The 19,108-nt window shown below is 33.6% G+C and overlaps 1 protein-coding gene across 1 annotated transcript in view; it reads left to right on the forward strand.

Annotated features, from left to right (window-relative positions):
- LOC142338233 (uncharacterized) overlaps nt 1–16,058 on the forward strand; it is a 232,055-nt gene extending 215,997 nt beyond the window's left edge. Inside the window, exon 5 of the mRNA XM_075387898.1 lies at nt 14,688–16,058. Coding sequence (XP_075244013.1) covers nt 14,688–14,831 — 144 coding nt within the window. The 3' untranslated portion in view covers nt 14,832–16,058. The remainder of the gene's footprint in view (nt 1–14,687) is intronic.
- Nucleotides 16,059–19,108: the final 3,050 nt, after the last annotated feature.

Here is a 19,108-nt window from a genome sequence, read left to right on the forward strand (position 1 = left end):
ATGATTTCTGAAGTCAAATTGGAGTAGTGGTTTTGGTCACGCCGAAACAGGAAGTGGAGCGAAAAAGCGAGTGGTTTTGCGGCGTGAAATTTTTTCGCTCTTTTTTCAAAGTAGAGTGAGAAAATGGTGTTTGAACAAAAATTCGCTTTTTCGCTAGTGATTTTTTGTTCACATGCGGCAATTTCACTTTGATTTGTACTGTTTTTTCGATTTTTTAGATCGGATTTTTTTCTAAATGGTTTTCCCAATCCATTCATAGTTCATTCCAGGTCTAGTTTTTTTCAGGACTTGTCCTATGTTTTCAAAGTTCTGTTCACACATTTTCATGATTTCTGAAGTCAAATTGGAGTAGTGATTTTGGTCACGCCGAAACAGGAAGTGGAGCAAAAAAGCGAGTGGTTTTGCGGCGTGAAATTTTTTCGCTCTAAATTTAAAGTAGAGTGAGAAAACAGTGTTTGAACAAAATTTCGCTTTCTCGCTAGTGGTTTTTTGTTCACATGCGGCAATTTCACTTTGATTTTTACTCTTTTTCGATTTTTTTGGATCGGATTTTTTTCTAAATGGTTTTTCCAATCGATTCATAGTTCATTCTAGGTCTGGTTTTCTGTAAAGTCAATGACAATTCTTTGAATTGTACGTCAGGACTTGTCCTGCTATGTTTTTAAAGATCTGTTCACACATTTTCATGATTTCTGAAGTCAAATTGGAGTAGTGGTTTTGGTCACGCCGAAACAGGAAGTGGAGCGAAAAAGCGAGTGGTTTTGCGGCGTGAAATTTTTTCGCTCTTTTTTCAAAGTAGAGTGAGAAAATGGTGTTTGAACAAAAATTCGCTTTTTCGCTAGTGATTTTTTGTTCACATGCGGCAATTTCACTTTGATTTGTACTGTTTTTTCGATTTTTTAGATCGGATTTTTTTCTAAATGGTTTTCCCAATCCATTCATAGTTCATTCCAGGTCTAGTTTTTTTCAGGACTTGTCCTATGTTTTCAAAGTTCTGTTCACACATTTTCATGATTTCTGAAGTCAAATTGGAGTAGTGATTTTGGTCACGCCGAAACAGGAAGTGGAGCAAAAAAGCGAGTGGTTTTGCGGCGTTAAATTTTTTCGCTCTAAATTTAAAGTAGAGTGAGAAAACAGTGTTTGAACAAAATTTCGCTTTCTCGCTAGTGGTTTTTTGTTCACATGCGGCAATTTCACTTTGATTTTTACTGTTTTTTCGATTTTTTTTGGATCGGATTTTTTTCTAAATGGTTTTTCCAATCGATTCATAGTTCTTTCTAGGTCTGGTTTTCTGTAAAGTCAATGACAATGCTTTGAATTGTACGTCAGGATTTGTCCTGCTATTTTTTTTCTTTACTTCGTCGAACTTTTTTGCTTTACTATTTTGCCGCTTTTTCAGCAGTTTGCGTGAAATCTTTTTGACTTCTCTAGGCTAGTTTTAAATAGCCGCCCTCATCTTCTCAGCCGGCTATTATAGCGCTCCTATTTTTTACAATTCAAAGAATTTGAATTGTTTTGGGGCGCTGTCTTTTTTTAAAGATCTGTTCACACATTTTCATGATTTCTGAAGTCGAATTAAGGTACTGATTTTGGTCACGCCGAAACAGGAAATGGAGCGAAAATGCGAGTAGTTTTGCGGTGTAAAATTTTTTTGCTCTTCTTTCAAAGTAGAGTGAGAAAATGGTGTTTGAACAAAAATTCGCTTTTTCGCTAGTGATTTTTTGTTCACATGCGGCAATTTCACTTTGATTTGTACTGTTTTTTCGATTTTTTGGATCGGATTTTTTTCTAAATGGTTTTCCCAATCCATTCATAGTTCATTCCAGGTCTAGTTTTTTGTTCAGTCAATGAAAATTTTTTGAATTGTACGTCAGGACTTGTCCTATGTTTTTAAAGTTCTGTTCACACATTTTCATGATTTCTGAAGTCAAATTGGAGTAGTGATTTTGGTCACGCCGAAACAGGAAGTGGAGTGAAAAAGCGAGTGGTTTTGCGGCGTTAAATTTTTTCGCTCTAAATTTAAAGTAGAGTGAGAAAACAGTGTTTGAACAAAATTTCGCTTTCTCGCTAGTGGTTTTTTGTTCACATGCGGCAATTTCACTTTGATTTTTACTGTTTTTTCGATTTTTTTGGATCGGATTTTTTTCTAAATGGTTTTTCCAATCGATTCATAGTTCTTTCTAGGTCTAGTTTTCTGTTAAGTCAATGACAATTCTTTGAATTGTACGTCTGGACTTGTCCTGCTATGTTTTTTCTTACATTTCAAAGAATTTGAATTGTATTGGGGAGCTGTCTTTTTCTTTTTTTTTTTAAGATCTTTTCACAATTTTCATGATTTCTGAAGTCAAATTGGAGTAGTGATTTTGGTCACGCCGAAAAGGAAGTGGAACGAAAAAGCGAGTGGTTTTGTGGCGTGAAATTGTTTGGCTTTAAATTTAAAGTTGAGTGAGAAAATGGTGTTTGAACAAAAATTCGCTTTTTCGCTAGTGATTTTTTGTTCACATGCGGCAATTTCACTTTGATTTGTACTGTTTTTTCGATTTTTTGGATCGGATTTTTTTCTAAATGGTTTTCCCAATCCATTCATAGTTCATTCCAGGTCTAATTTTTTGTTTAGTCAATGAAAATTTTTTGAATTGTACGTCAGGACTTGTCCTATGTTTTTAAAGTTCTGTTCACACATTTTCATGATTTCTGAAGTCAAATTGGAGTAGTGATTTTGGTCACGCCGAAACAGGAAGTGGAGCGAAAAAGCGAGTGGTTTTGCGGCGTGAAATTTTTTCGCTCTAAATTTAAAGTAGAGTGAGAAAACAGTGTTTGAACAAAATTTCGCTTTCTCGCTAGTGGTTTTTTGTTCACATGCGGCAATTTCACTTTGATTTTTACTGTTTTTTCGTTTTTTTTGGATCGGATTTTTTTCTAAATGGTTTTTCCAATCGATTCATAGTTCTTTCTAGGTCTAGTTTTCTGTTAAGTCAATGACAATTCTTTGAATTGTACGTCCGGACTTGTCCTGCTATGTTTTTTCTTACATTTCAAAGAATTTGAATTGTATTGGGGAGCTGTCTTTTTCTTTTGTTTTAAGATCTTTTCACAATTTTCATGATTTCTGAAGTCAAATTGGAGTAGTGATTTTGGCCACGCCGAAACAGGAAGTGGAGCGAAAAAGCGAGTGGTTTTGTGGCGTGAAATTGTTTCGCTTTAAATTTAAAGTTGAGTGAGAAAACGGTGTTTGAACAAAAATTCGCTTTCTCGCTAGTGGTTTTTTGTTCACATGCGGCAATTTCACTTTGATTTTTACTGTTTGTTCGATTTTTTGGATCGGATTTTTTCTAAATGGTTTTCCCAATCCATTCATAGTCCGTTCTAGGTCCAGTTTTCTGTTTACTCGATGAAAATTCTTTGAATTGTACGTCCGGACTTGTCCTGCTATGTTTTTTCTTACATTTCAAAGAATTTGAATTGTATTGGGGAGCTGTCTTTTTCTTTTGTTTTAAGATCTTTTCACAATTTTCATGATTTCTGAAGTCAAATTGGAGTAGTGATTTTGGTCACGCCGAAACAGGAAGTGGAGCGAAAAAGCGAGTGGTTTTGTGGCGTGAAATTGTTTCGCTTTAAATTTAAAGTTGAGTGAGAAAACGGTGTTTGAACAAAAATTCGCTTTCTCGCTAGTGGTTTTTTGTTCACATGCGGCAATTTCACTTTGATTTTTACTGTTTGTTCGATTTTTTGGATCGGATTTTTTCTAAATGGTTTTCCCAATCCATTCATAGTCCGTTCTAGGTCCAGTTTTCTGTTTACTCGATGAAAATTCTTTGAATTGTACGCCAGGACTTGTCCTGCTATGTTTTTTTTATTTCGTCGAATAAAAAAATGTTTCGCTTTACCTCATTTTGCAGCTTGTTCAACATTTTGCGTGATATCTTTTGACTTCTCTAGGCTTTTGGCTTTTTTGACTTCTCTAGGCTAGTTTCTCTCTTCTCTCATTCTGCTAGAAGGGATTTTGAACATCAGTTACTCAGCAAAGCAATTCAAAATGAATAGAGTCAGTATAAAAAATTGAAGTCAGAAGTAGAAACGGGATGAACCCATAAAGCCCAATTTTAGATGCCCGCTATTTGAACGTCGTTCCTATAAGTCTTAGTTACCATCTCTAATGCATATTGGTATTGATAGTAGTCCCTGTAGCCTCTCTCTAAGAAACAGATGTACGTTATGTTCAACTACGAAATGCCATCAGAATAAATCGGACTTAAATAATGTTTTTGTACAAAAATCTTTTTTTTCTCAATATCTTCTATTCTTTCAATCCCAATCATGCTAATTGAAATCAACGGCGGCTATTTTCCGGCAATCTGCCGGGTATGCTTTGAAACCGCCAGGCGCACGTGCTATTTTAACACACAATAATGCTATATAAAGTCACACACGTTTCAATTGTTAGTTTTAGCAGTTAGACCCGACCACCTATAAACAATGTTCGGATCTATTCTGGTTTTGCCCCCCAGCTTAGTGGGCTTATATTTTATACGCCCCAGGCGCACGTGCTATTTTTTTTATATAGTAACGTGCTATATAACATAAACCGGGGGCGTAGAAAACACTGGGGGGGGGGGGGGCAAAACAGAATAGATCCAATGTTCATTGTTCTAACCTCCAAATTTATTTGGAGGGTCAGGAACTTCATGCTATCCTGCCTTTTTTGGTCCACTGAGATTGTTTCAGATTGATGCAAAAGTGGTGCCATTGAAAGCTCTTTAAAAACTTTATCGGGACGTGAAGTGATTTTTTAGAGTACATTTCTCGAGAAGGCTCAAAGTTGTTTATGGTTTGTCACATTTCCTTTGTGTCACTTTGTGTACGCTTTAGTGATTAACAAGGAGGCTCGTTAATTTGCGTTCGCACATGATGTTCCGACCCGAGCTCATCTACGTTGACTTCATTGTCAACCAAATGAAGAGATAATCAAAAATAGATGTTTGAGTTTTAAAAAAATGATTACACACCCAAACTACAAATTGAATTACATAATTCCATGCCTCAATACAGAGCTCACGAGATCTGCCGTCAATAAGACTATGAGAAATAAAAATAAACAAAATAAGCAAAAGGAAATATTTTTACGGTGAAAATTCAATATCCAAGTTTTGAACCACCTAGTAACAAATTTAAAATGCAATCAGATGAAAACTTAGCTACGCAAATTTACTTCACCTCAACTACACAACAGATGGGACTTTTTCTTTATGAGACTTGGTAACAAGTTGACAAAAAGAAGAAATAATTTGGCAAATTCAAAACTCGATCAACATTTTTGAAACCAAAAATAATTAGATTTAAACAAAAAATTCTTGATAAATTTACTAAAAAGTCATTACAAAGACAATAGAACTTGTCTTTGGTTAAACTAAGCTATAGAAACGGACTAAAGATGCAGGAAAACTCAAAAGAATTACAAACAATTTGCGAAAACACAAATTAATGAAGGCATTAAAATCATTAGCTATTATCTGAATATTACACAAAACTTATGAAAACACATTGTCTAATGAACAAAACATCAGTTACGACGTAATAGCAATGAACTCGTTAAGTTCTTAATTACAGGGAAATAGATGGGACCTTTCAATGATGAGACAAGTTATAAGATGACAAAAAGAACAACAAAAACTGAAAAGTTAAAAAAAAATTGAAAACAAATATCAGAAGCTTTAAGACTATTCGCTATAAACTTTTCATTACATGCTAGTTAAACTTTTTGTTTCAATCGCCAATTAGGAGATAGATTATGAGAGCTCTCTCAAAAAACAGGCCGAAAAGCAAATTGCTAATTCAAATAAATTGAGAAAAGTGTCGAAGCCATTAAAAAACGAACTTTTTTTGAGAAAAACCACAGTATCAACGCCATTAAATACAGTAGCTTTCACCACAAGGCAATAAAAACGCAGAGTTATGCCTCGATGGGAAGACAATGATGTTTTTAATTCATAAGCCATCAATAGGACACAGCAACAAATGCTGTGAAAACAACAACAAATACAATGGCAAAAACCAAAAGATCAATGGAAAATGCGATAACTAATTGTCAAAGACATTTAAACCATAAGCTCTTCTCTCTAAAACTCTATCTATCGTCCATTGAACGTCTTCTCTAAACTAATGGGAACTATCAATAAGTGGATAATATGTTTAGATTTCATAGGGAACCAATATTAAAAAGAAATATCCAGAAATTGAAAATTTGTGAAAAATCGTGGCGTTGAAAACATACAACCAATAGTTAGAATATAGAAAACGCAAACCAAATTAATTTTGGTTTCTGTAGAACAAAGGTGGGTATTGTCATTATTGACTTACAGTTCACAAAAACAGGTTTAAGATCGGTTAATGTTAAAAAACAATTTTCGTAAAATTATCTTTAAAGTCTTAACAGCCATTTGATGCCCACTCAATGCACTAGCTAGGTTCACTAAATGCTCACTAGAAAAACTATTGCACTTATAGTCAACGAGTCTATTCCATAGGACTACAAAATTTAGTAAAATCTGGAGTAGAAAATTAGAATTTCAATAAAAATTACGATGAGTCGAAGCCAAAAAAACGACCGATTCCTTGAAAACGAACTTTGTTCGTTTGGCATCATCTGACTTTAAATGAGGTTTGTCATTTACGGAACCTCGATATGAAAAGTGACTAGCCTCTAAGTGACTTAGAAACAAAATATGAAAAGTTTTTTAAAAAACAGCTCAAATAGAATTAGATTTTTTTTATAGTTAACTTTGCTATGAGACCAGCATAAGCCTTTTTTTATAAACTTTCGTCTATTGGGAACATAAAATTGTTTCTTTTTGTAGCGTGAAAACTAATTTTGATATAATAATTTCACAGAAAAAAATCTTAATTTGAACAAAAATTACTCCCCCCTCCCACATGGGGTCGGAACAAATATACTTAAGGCAATATAAGAAAAAGCATCTCATGAAATTGGTAGATGAAAGCTACTTCAATATACAACAGATTAAAATGAATAAATGGCAGGCTAAAAGAAGAATTTTGTTAGTTGAAAAGTGCAGAAAAGCTGGTAATGTCTGTTTTGTTGAAATCAATACATTTTTGATAATCCAAAGAAAAGTTTTTACGAGTACATCTGCTTGTGATTGTGATATTGAGTGTAGTTTCGAGATATAAGTTTTGCCGGGACTGAATCGTTAGGGTGTCTCTCTTTAACTGAAACGGAATAAATGAATGAATAATTGTAAATTTTATCGAGGTTTGTATTGTTTTCACGAAGTGAAATTCCATAAATTTAACGTCCTGTTCTCTAAGCATAGTAAAATTCGGAGTGTTAGTCGATCAAGCTAATTGTGCTTTGTTTTGTCATAGTATTTGGAGTGCTGCAATTGTTTGTCGATTTGAACTGGGGACACTTCTTCGAAGCCGCTATGTTAGTTTGAAATGAACTAAAAGAAACACCTCCGGTAAATTTCGTTTTTTTTTTCTAAAAAAATCTTTGTTTGGTATATTGAGCGTCAAAAAAATAGATGGAATGACATTAAAGAAAAATCTAGACTCGTGTGTGTGGCTCTTTCTTCTAGCAAAAAGAACCTTTAGTTAAAACATTTTTATTACAAAATTTTTGTATTTCGCATTAAATTTCGTCTAGGTTTTGTTGGATTGTTTTTTAAAAAGCGTTTGACACAATTAATCATACAATTCATCTGAAAAAGTTAGAAAAAAATGAGATTCCGATGTCAAATGAAAAAAAAAACTGATGTCTGCTTTCCTCTCGGAAAGAAAACAATGTGTTGTGCATGGATCAAAACAGTGGATGAAAATTGATAGAAATAAAGGTTCTCCTCAAGCTACAGTTTTGGTTCCATTGCTCTTTCTCTTATCTTTTAATGACCAGCCTCAATCTGTTGCCGACAGATCATAAATAATACTTTTTGCATATGAAAGCACAATTTTAACGTCAGGTAAAAACAAGTTCGAAATAACCTTAAATTATTTGGAAAAAATTGGTGTTTGAAAAACAAATTGTGATAAACAGTGAATCGTAAAATTATGGGCTTTGTCAGAAATCTACGGAAGTCACATTTTCCGTTCTCGGTGAAGTGCTAGAAAAAGTTGGCTCCTTCAAATACCGGGGGTTTTTATTGACAAGCGTCCCGATTTCAAACTCCATATTGAACACGTTTGCAAGAAATAGGAAAAGCTAACGAAATATTATTTCGAAAGCCCTTTTATTTCAATTGAATAATAGGTCTGACAAGCCAATAATATTGTATGTCATATGAGCTTACGGATTGGCATGAAAAACTAAACTCAATACTATTTATTGCCGTCAAAAATTGCATTTCAAGAACCATTTAAAAAATCAGGTTGGTTAACTTTTCAAGTGGTACAACGTGCTGTTTTTGATTTAGCTTGACGCTCCTGTAAAGGAGGTTCTGGATCAGATAGCGAAGACTTCTCACTTAGATCTTTTTCAAGATTGCCGATAACAGGCCAAACAAATGGTCATCTGTTAATTCACTAGTTCATATACCAAAAATCCAAGTCGAAGATTTTCGGTTATAAAATTGATCAGTTGCTTCCCTAATGAAGTTTTTTGCCAATACTGGTAAATTGAAATGAACTGTGAAATGAATTGAATGTTTCAGTTCGAACTAAAGTTAGAACGTATTATCTGGATAAGAAAGACGTTTTCGGTCCGTTTTTATTAGGTATTGGACGTTCATGTAGGTTCTGTGGGCACCTCCTGAAGAGTCATTTGACTCGTATGATGTCCTAGGTTGCCAATTGAATTAATGTTTAATAATAATTGTTTGCATCTTCTGTCACCTGAATTCAATTCTAATCTAATATAATCTTTGGCATTGTGGATCTTTACAGAGTTTGTAGCATACTAGAATTTTATAGCTTTGCTTCTTTTTGAGAACGAAACTGCTGGAGTTCAAGAACTAATGGCAGCTTGTCAATTATTAAAGATTCTGTTTTGTAGTTTGTCATTTTTTGAAAAGTTATAATTCGGGATTTATTAGTTGTTCTCAAACGATTTTTTTTTAGCAATTGTATTAATCATGTTTGCTTTTTAATGCGATTATTCACTCGAACGATTTTTTGTCTGAACCATTTGACTCCTCTTTCTCAAAAATAGGATAACAGGTAACGCCCGGAGATCAAGGTTTATTAGAGGCTTTCGGCTTACTAACCTCGTAAGTGGGCAAGTCACCGAAACAGTTTTGGAGACATAAATTTATTGTGGGAAAGGCGGTTGTTATTCAAGGCTTGAATGGCGGAGCTTAGAGCTTAGAGCTTGAGCCCGCCTCCCAGTTCAATATCTCCCCCTCCAATCCAAACCCCTGTACATCGTTCCACCCGTAACCCAGTGCCCTTGATTCTAGCTTTTGAGGCTTATATTTTGGATTACCTAATTTTGTCTGTTAACTGATGTCATTGTTAACATCGTTTAATAGCCGCCGTCAGCCTCTTAACGGCTATTATTAAGGCGCTCTTTTTAAATTCACTTCACCTTTTGATCACGTTTTTCAATTTACATAGGTCACGATTTTCACGTTTGAATTCTCATCTACTTCAGTCACTGTTTCAGCTGAATGGATTTTAAATTTTTTCACGCATTGAATTACGCAATGTGGTGAATACGGTCAATGTCAAGAGAAAAATCAAAACAGATGACAAAAAGCCCGGTCGTTAAGTCATTGTGCATTAGGTTGTCAAAGTTCATTGGAGTGTTTGCTAGTTGACATTGGTTTTGAGCTTGTTAGCTTTCAGTTTAGAATCTGAATTAAGTATAGTTTTAGAATATAGCAAACTGCACGCCAATTTAAACATTTTTTGACTCTGAAAAGAAAAATTCGGTCAATTTGTCTCTTCTTTTTTTCTTTTTTTTGTTTCAATCCCGATGTGCATCAAGCGCGTCAACGGCAGCTATTTTCCGGCAATCTGCCGGTTATGTTTTTAAATGCTGGGTTCTAAATAGTGAAATTGGATTAATTGCGCTCGTTTCTTTTGTAATTTTGGTTGCTTTAAACGCGCATTATGCCGCATACGTTGTTTCAAGTTGTTAAATTTGTTTAGTGGCACATGAGGAGGTATGTAGTCATCAATAGTGAATGGCCTAAATTGTAGATACCTGGACATGGAAGGTGGCAGGTTTCAGTCAAAATAATCTTTTTTTTAATTGTTGGTAATTGGACATTGTTAATGACTTTTAATGCTGGATACTGTTCGTTGACCAGCTTTTTTGAAGACGTCGAATTTTCCCAGTGTTATTATCTTAGTGCACAGATGTTCTTCCATTAGAAATTTTTTGTCGAAAATTGTTCCTTCAAATTTAACCTGTAGCACTATGTCGTTATATTTTATTGTAAATGTTGATATGGTAATGATTGTAAACTATGAACTGCTTTTGCAGAGTTAAAAGCGCTATGATTAGTTAGTTTTGGATTTTGAGTATTTCTCGAGATGAGACGTCAATTAATTTTAATGACGTTGATTTTTATATAGCTTGCTATCTTTGATGCAAAACGCCATTAGCATGTTTTTAACGCGAAAGTGTGCAAAGCGGTACAAGCTCTGACGCTTACCTGTTTCATGGTATTGTTTGCGTTTTTGTTTAAACTGTTATGCATAGCTGCTGATTAGATAAGTTAGCTTTTTCATGTTTACGTGATTTTGCATGCCATTCAGAAGAATTCTTAAATTTAAAATTGATGCAACCGAGAATTAGTATATACAGTTTATTATATTGAGAATTTGTATACTGTGAATAGTGCAACATTTCGTTTTGTCGAACGAGTGATATTCATTACAGGCGGATTTCGCGTAAAGAAATTAGCCAATAAAAGTTTCTCCAGAAATCCCGTAGTTTTGTCTTCAGCAGCGTTTTTGTAATATAGAATTGACAGGGAGGCTCGGTAATGTGCGTTCGCACATTAAGTTCCGACCCCGCTCATCTACATTTTTCACTTAATTGTCTACCAAATGAGGAAGAGATAAAAAAAATTAACATATCAACATATCAATCAACAAACTACTAAAAGAATAAAACAATCTACTCTAGAGGGCCTATGAGACCTGTGGCTACCTAAATATGACTACCAGAAAAGACGGCAATAAAAAGCAAATAGTTACAAATATTAATTACGACCAAAACTCCTTGTCCATTTTAAAAAACTTGTAATAACCAAATCAAAAGGGCATCAGATAAAATTTATACTAAGAAGATTAACCGGTACTTTTTGGAACAAAATATGGGACTTTTCCTCAATGCGACTTGGCAACAAGTCGACTAGAAATGAGCAAAAGCGGCAAAAGTTTATTAAAACATTGCTTTTTAAAAAAAGTATTAACTTCGAACTTATTAGAATTATTACGAATCAAATGAAATCATTGAGAGAGTCTCTTATACCTCAATAGAGAGCGACTGAGGTCTTTCATTATCCAGGATATGTCATATGGCTACAAACAGAACGACAAATACAGGCAAAAACCGATCTTTTTTTTACTAAAAACAAGTATTTTTAAAATTCATAGCCAACGAAAGCTTTCGACTAAAAAGTAGACAGTTTGTATTGCAACTACTCGGAAAACTAATTGCGACTTTTATTAATGAGACTAAATTATAAGACTATAAAATAACATTAAATACAAGCTGAACAAATAAGTTTCACAATTAACTTTAAAAAACCAGTTTTGAAGCCATTAAATTTATCAGATATTAACCGCGAGAATTTAACAGCTTCATTTGCGTCTCCTTTGATCATCATAACATCTTTTTGAAAAACGACTATCTGAAAATTATCTAAACTTCACAAAATTCTTCTGAAACAAATTGTCTAAGCTCTGAAGACATCATTTAAAAAGTTTAAATAACAGAAAAACTATTGTCTGATTCAACAAAATATTAAACAGAGCTCTAAATAATGAGGCTCCTTCACCAAAACGATACAACATTGTAAAATACGAAAAAAACGCAAACCAGAACAAAAAGGGATAAGTTGAAGAATACTATTACTCTTTTTTTAGAAATTTAATTCGAAAGTCAAAACAACCATTAGTTATATACCAATATCGCTTTTTTAAATTCACGTGTTTATCTATAGTTGGCCACTGAGACCTTAAATTACACAGTATTTGGCATATGACAACAAAAATTAACAACAAAGGGCAAAAATCTGCTAGAGATCGGTGTCGCAGCCCTTCAAACCATATGTTATGAAAACTTAAATTATGCTCAGTTTCAAATAATGTAAAGCTTTATTTCGTTAGATAAAGCTTTCTCCATTAAATAATATGACAATTTACAAAAACAAGAGCAAAAATGGGCAATTATGCACAAAAATCAGAAAATTTTGTATGAAAACTCGTAGTACCAAAAGCGAAAAAACCTGTTAAAATAATTAGCCAGAAAATTAGTTTTTATTCTATTTGGAGGAAAAGTTGACTTGTACTAACTGAGAATAAGCAAAATGTTGACCTGAATAATGTAAAAAATTGACAAGTTCAAAAAAATCTTAAACATTTCTTTAGAACAAATACATTCAATAGCATACGAGACATTAGGTAAAAATCGAATGAATTGAAAATTTTGCTTGCACCTCTTGAGGAAGAAAGTTAAATCTTTGAGTGGTTAAACTTAAAAATCAGACTGACAAAAGAATAACAATTGAATGCAAAAGACAAGAATTCAGTTAAATTTTACTAAAAGTCTTCCTCAAAGCCATAAAAATCTTTTGGTTCTCTAAAAACAAACTGTATCTACATTTGGCCTCTAATTTACGTAAATTGGAGCTGTCATTAACGGAGCCGTGAATAAAAAATATTGTCAGTAATTAACATAAAAAACAAAAAGCAAAATATTTTGAAAAAGGCAGCATCAAAATAAAAGCCAAAAAGTCTCAGATTCTAAGAGTCCATGATATTATCGAACCTCTCCTTGTTTTTGTCGCGCGCCAAGCAAACCGACCAAGTGTTCCAAGTGTTTGCGAAATAGACCAATTGTTGAGTGGAATTCTTCAAATATTGAAAAGAAGATGCATTTTGTATAATTATCGAGTTAAATCTGCAAAAAATGGCAAAGTTTTAATTCCAAAAGACTTTCATACGGCATCTAATTGCAACTAGCGCTCTTTTTGAGATTAGGGAGTCTATGTTATGGTTTCTAGGTCACTAAGTCTGGCAAACTTTAGCAAACTTTAATAAAGTGGACCAAAAAAGCGTTTTTTGTGCCATGTTTGATGAAAAAAGTTTGAATTTTGAAATTTTTATCAAAAATTTTAGCCAAAAAAATTTCAATCAATTCAGCAACGCTCTTCGTTCTCTAACGGTAACAACTATGCTCTGCCGTTAAAAATGTTAACTTTTTTTGAATTATATTAGCGAAAATGTGCCAAATTTTAGCGAAAATTACTGAAAATGTGAACAGTCGAATGTTCACAAAACTGTAAACCTCGATAACTCCCTGTAAAACACAAAAATCAAAAAAATCTTTTTAATTCCGTGTTCTACGCTGGACGGGCTTTTTAATGAGAACTCCACTCACAATTCTCTACGATGAATATATATATATCGGTCGCCCAAAATTGACTGAACAAAAAAACCCAGTTGAGTATAAAGTGGGGGTCGGAACAATAAATTGTGGAAAATGAGTTCTGACTGGGTAGTTGTAGTAACCACGATAACAGGATAATTATCATAGACCTATTAACACCATTAACACCTATTGACAGCGCTAAAGCTAAAACGTTTGCATCAAAACTTAGAAAGAAGCAAAATTTCGTGTTGAATGAATCCAAGAAATTCCGTAAGAATGTTCTCCAATTTTTTTTTCAGTTGTTGTTGCAAAAATGTACTGAATGTTTTCTCCTAATTGCGTAATTTTAATTGTCTTTCAGAAGTCGTAGAAACTAATATTTCTTGAGTATCTAAAGGGATTTCAAGGAACTTCAACGTATTTGAAAATTGAAAATGCGATTATTAAAAAGTTCAGAAAACCTGAAACCTGAATTTTTTCCCCGATAAATCAAAAATTTGAAAATAACTCTGCAACGATCGATGCAGTTTCTAGTGGACAAAAATTGCGGGGTGGTATAATTTTCTAACCCTCACTTCTTGGATGGTTGGAACAAGTATTCGTAGAAATAATATACCCAAAATTTTTCATTATTAATTGCTCACCAACGAAGTTTGACACAATTATTGTAAACGTGTTGGTTTTTTATGCAAAATTTTTGCTTGACCGTTTTTGAGTGAATTTTGCGCCCTTGACTTTTTCGTTTTCCGCGATTTAAAATTCTCTCTCATTCAAAGTTTTAACCAGCTGAACTCAAGTGGCGGCTGTTCATTACTAAAAGTCAAATGAAAACTGCGCCAAAATTGGTGCAATTTTTTCACTTTAAATTTCATTAGTTACGATATTGGTATGTAATAACCTTAATGACGTCATTTGAAGCCCCAGTGATTTTTTCACCCCCCACCACTAAAGACGGCTGCAATAGATTGGAGCTCCCACTAGTCGTTTGAGAGCATTTCTTCCGACGTTAGTAGTTTGTTTTTAAATAACTGATGTTGCGAATTAGAATTAACATAAAATCTGCGGAAAAGAATTATACGTTTCAGAAGCGCAGTCATGAATGTTTTTAAGAGCTGTGTTGTGTTGATAGCTTCTTGCGGTGATAGTGGAAGGTAGAAGTGGGAGGTTGTCTCCCAAACTGGGCAGCAACAATCGCCAGTCGGGCAATATGCGCATCCGGCTGTCAGACAACGACACAGTCTCAGATGTGATGCCAATGCTGAAAGACTGCTGAGGCTGAGGTGCCACTGCTAATACCTGTCAAAAGTCAGTTTGGAAACTTCAGCTGTTTGGAATGCCCTAATGAAGAAGTGCTTGTAAGAATGTCCTTAACAACAGCCTATCAAACTTATATTCAAAGTGTCTTCCTGTTTCTATCTCTTCTATAATCAATCAAGAACCTTTTCTTATCTTTCCTCTATGTTTCTGCTACTGCACTTAATACGAACCAAATGTCCTCTCGGTGATTATTTTCATAAGGGAATTATTTATAAAAACAACTGTTCCGTAATTGAATTGAGGTTACCGGGGAATTGAGTTAAAATATTCAAAAATTAAAAGACTCCAAAATTATTTTCCATAGCTTTGAAACAGCGATCTATAATCAGGAATCTACCTTTATATTTTGGTTGCACCGTAATTAACAGCTCCTCGGTGTCCTATTTTCTTTTTAGTTGTTTGGACTCTGAATAGTTGAAGAAAAACTAATGACTTGGAAGTTAAGTGTCCGCATTATGGTCTATGAAAAGGTTAAGGAATGATGAGGAAAAGGTTCTAATTCTTGGTCTATTTCTTGTCAACGACTCTTTTACCTCTAAGTCTTGTCTTGCTATTGATGTTAATTATGTACATTTCCTTGACCGTCACTCACTCACTCATCAGCTGCTGCGGCAACAGTAGTGAAATAGGTCTCTAAAGATGCCAACGGTGTAAGTATTGATGTTGCTGTATTATCATTGTATATATCGATCTATCTAATGATGATTTTATATGAATAGATCCAATAAATCTCCTCTATTATCATATCGTTCACACTTTCAACAATCACTAATTCAAAGTTGCTCCCTGAAATGATCAGCTCGCAAATTGATCATGGCATTTCAGAATTGATTTCAGAAATGATTAGCTCAATCTTGCAATGTGAGAAATTCGTCATTATTTTAATCCACATCTTACTTAGTTTCAGCATGACAATGATTATTGTTAGGTTACGTGTCACAAGTGGGGAGTACAAGATGGTACCTCTATTGTATAAAAGAAAATATAAGACAAGGATAAAATCTCACTGATATTTAAAATAACAAAGTCATGCTCTGAGGATAGTTAGATGTTTATGTACATGAAATGTAATAAAGTATAGCGAGCTTTGGTTCACTTGTATTACGTGTAAAGGGTGCTACACTACTTGCATAGTTTCTAGATTTTATTTGCATTACCTGTAAATTCAGTTTTCTTCAGAAAAGTTTTAACTTGCTACCGGTCTCTTGAGTTTGGAAGGGGATGCTAATTAGTCGAGTTATTTTCAATTGTTGTTTTGTAATTTGAGCACACTCAACATGTACGTGAACTTTTTGAGCTCTGAAGACTTATTCATGATCTGACCTTTTTGAAACCTAAATCGCGCGTAGAACCTCCGCCGACGTAATTTGGCATGTCATTGTCCAGTAGCATTTCTTGGTTTTTATGGAAGAAAATGGAAGTTCAAATTGAGTGTACCAATTGTTCACACGTGACCTACTTCTCAACGTCTGGTCTTATCATGCTCTGAAAAAAACAGATGTTAAGCAGCAGGAAAAGCAGATTCTGAAATTATAGGATACAATGAAGCTAACGCTAGCGAGAAATTTATTGCTAGCAACTAAAGCCATTGCAACTTTTTTGAGTACATCTCTAAAGCAGCTGACAAAAAGGAAGCTGGAGTATCACGATTTAACCACTAACGGAATGCGATTTTCTAGCCCTAAATATCGAAAGTAACATTAATGAGTGTGTAACCAGAAAAAATGTTCCATCACCTTTGCGTTATTTAATCACAACTATAACCACTTAATAGTACTACTATTACCAGACCCCAAGTGAGAGAAATTTTTAGTTAAGCGTCAGAAAGGCAGAATGCTGATCACAAAATGAGCCGAAGATTGATTTAAATACCACGAACAGAAAATTGGATAGTAAAGTTTAATTACAGAGTTTTAAGAACATTACACTCCAACTCTAGAATTTATTTTGAGCCTTCAATGCGTAGCAGAAGGCAAAAAATTGCTTTCAATGCGTAGCAGTGGGAAAGTTTTTTACAGAGCTCGCAGCGTTTCCTATTAAGTTTTGCAAGCAAGATGTCTAATTTTGCGGAGAGAATTTGTTATCTTAGATTTTAAGTTTATTTTAAGAAAAGAGACTCATTAATGTGCGTTTGCTCATAATGTTCCGACCCTGCTCATCCACATTTTTGCATTTATTGTCTACCAAATGAGATTGAAACCTTTCAAAAATTCGAATATTGTACAGAACTAACGTATGAAAAAAATTGCTTAAAACTCAAATTACTTGGTAACGTAAAAAATGTCACATTGATGAGCTGATGAGAGCTGCCATTATTAAGAGTTCAAGACAAGACAAACTCAAACAGCAACAACAAACATTATTTACATGCAAAACTCAATATCTATCTATCTGGAAAAAAACAACTCGATGAAGTACAAATAGCGTTAAATTAACCCTAAACTAAATAAAATTTGTATTTCATGTGAAAAAGCATAGGGCTAGTCCTTAATAAGTAGACAAAAGACTTGGTAAAAGTAGACAAAATTGAACATTGGCAAAGGTGAAGAATATGAAACAAATTTTTCGAAGCAAATAATTTCTATCAAAACAAAAAAATATCAACTCAAACCTTTAAGTATGTTTGTTCGTTCATCCCTTATAGAGACATTGGCAACTGACATTATGTAGAGCATGTACATCTACAAAAACAAACGACATATACAGAGAAAAAAAGAATTTCAAACTTTCCGAGAAATTAGTGTCGAAGCCTTTAACAACAATCTATTCCGTAAAACATAATAAATTAGCAATTCCACCTATTTTGAAACAAAAGTGATATGCGACCTATGATTAATGATACTAGGCAACCATTAGACAAAAAAACAAAAAGAAGTTAAAATATACATTTTTAATTTTCGAAAACAATTTAAAAATAAAAAAAAACATTAGCTATCGACTGAAATGAAAAAATAAATTTAATTTTTGTTCTCCAAAGAACTCCATTGAGATCTATCATTATTCAGAATTTCATACCTCTAAAAAGTGCGGAAAATACAGACAAAATTCCGATTTATAGAAAATTTTGCAGTAAATCTTGTGTCAAACTCGTTAAAACAATAAGCAATGCACAACCAATATTCACTTTAATCAATTTTGCTTTTTTAAATCACCAATATTTGCATACGCAACCTGTAATTAATGAGTCTGGGTAACAAGTAGACAAAAATAGCAAAATGCAATGTTAAAAATAAGTGCATGGTTGCATAATTTTGTAACGTTCGCAAAACTTTTTGTTTCGGAACCATGGACCACTTTAATTATAAACTCAAATCAGTAATTAGGTTCCAGTGTTTATACATAGGATACCACTCGGCCTGAGTTATCCTGAATTTTCCATAAGTTCAAAAAGAATAGCAAAAAGACAAAACAAAAATTCTATTGAACTCTTTTAGAAGACGGTGCCGAAGCCGTTCAAAACAATAATATATTCGCGAAAAAATCGATATATTCCCTTGTGCATTTTTTCTAGCGGGAAAAATTTTATATATGGTTGGTCAAAAAGGTGACAAGACCACAAAAAGAACATCAAAGATGAGGAAAATCAAAAAGTCTACATTTTTGTGAAAAATCATTGTATTGAATCTGAAAAACCTTGCGTGAAACGTAAAACCGAAATGAATATTTAATGTTAACCCGTTAGAAAGACTGTGCAAATAGTTTCTTCTGACGCTAAACTACAAGTTGACCAAAAAGTGAAAAAAGTGGCAAATCTCATTATTCCATTTCTTATTTTGAAAGGAAGCATTTTTAAAGGTCACATCTACCGTAAACTTTTGACTAAATAAAACTTCATAAGTTTCCTTGAAACTCCTTAGGAAGCCAATTGCACCTTTCGTCACCAATTTTCGATCTGAATTGTGATCTTATATAATAAAATAAAAAACAAATTCAAATAAAGTAAAAACATAGCAGGACAAGTCCCGACGTACAGTTTAAAGAATTTTCACTAAATGAACAAAAAACTAGATCTAGAACGGACTATGAGTGAAATGGGAAAACCATTTCTAAAATATCAGATAAAAAAACGGAAAATCAATGTCATAAGGCCTTTAGCCAGAACAAAAAACCAATAGCGAGAAATGTTAACTTGATTCTAACAAAAAACTAGGCCTAGAGTGAACTACGAATGGATTAGGAAAACGATTTAGAAAAAAATCCCAGCCAAAAAATTGAAAAAACAGCAAAAATCAG

This window comes from Convolutriloba macropyga, chromosome 1 (assembly GCF_964194025.1).
Source record: "Convolutriloba macropyga chromosome 1, txConMacr16.3, whole genome shotgun sequence".
NCBI lineage: Eukaryota > Metazoa > Xenacoelomorpha > Acoela > Convolutidae > Convolutriloba > Convolutriloba macropyga.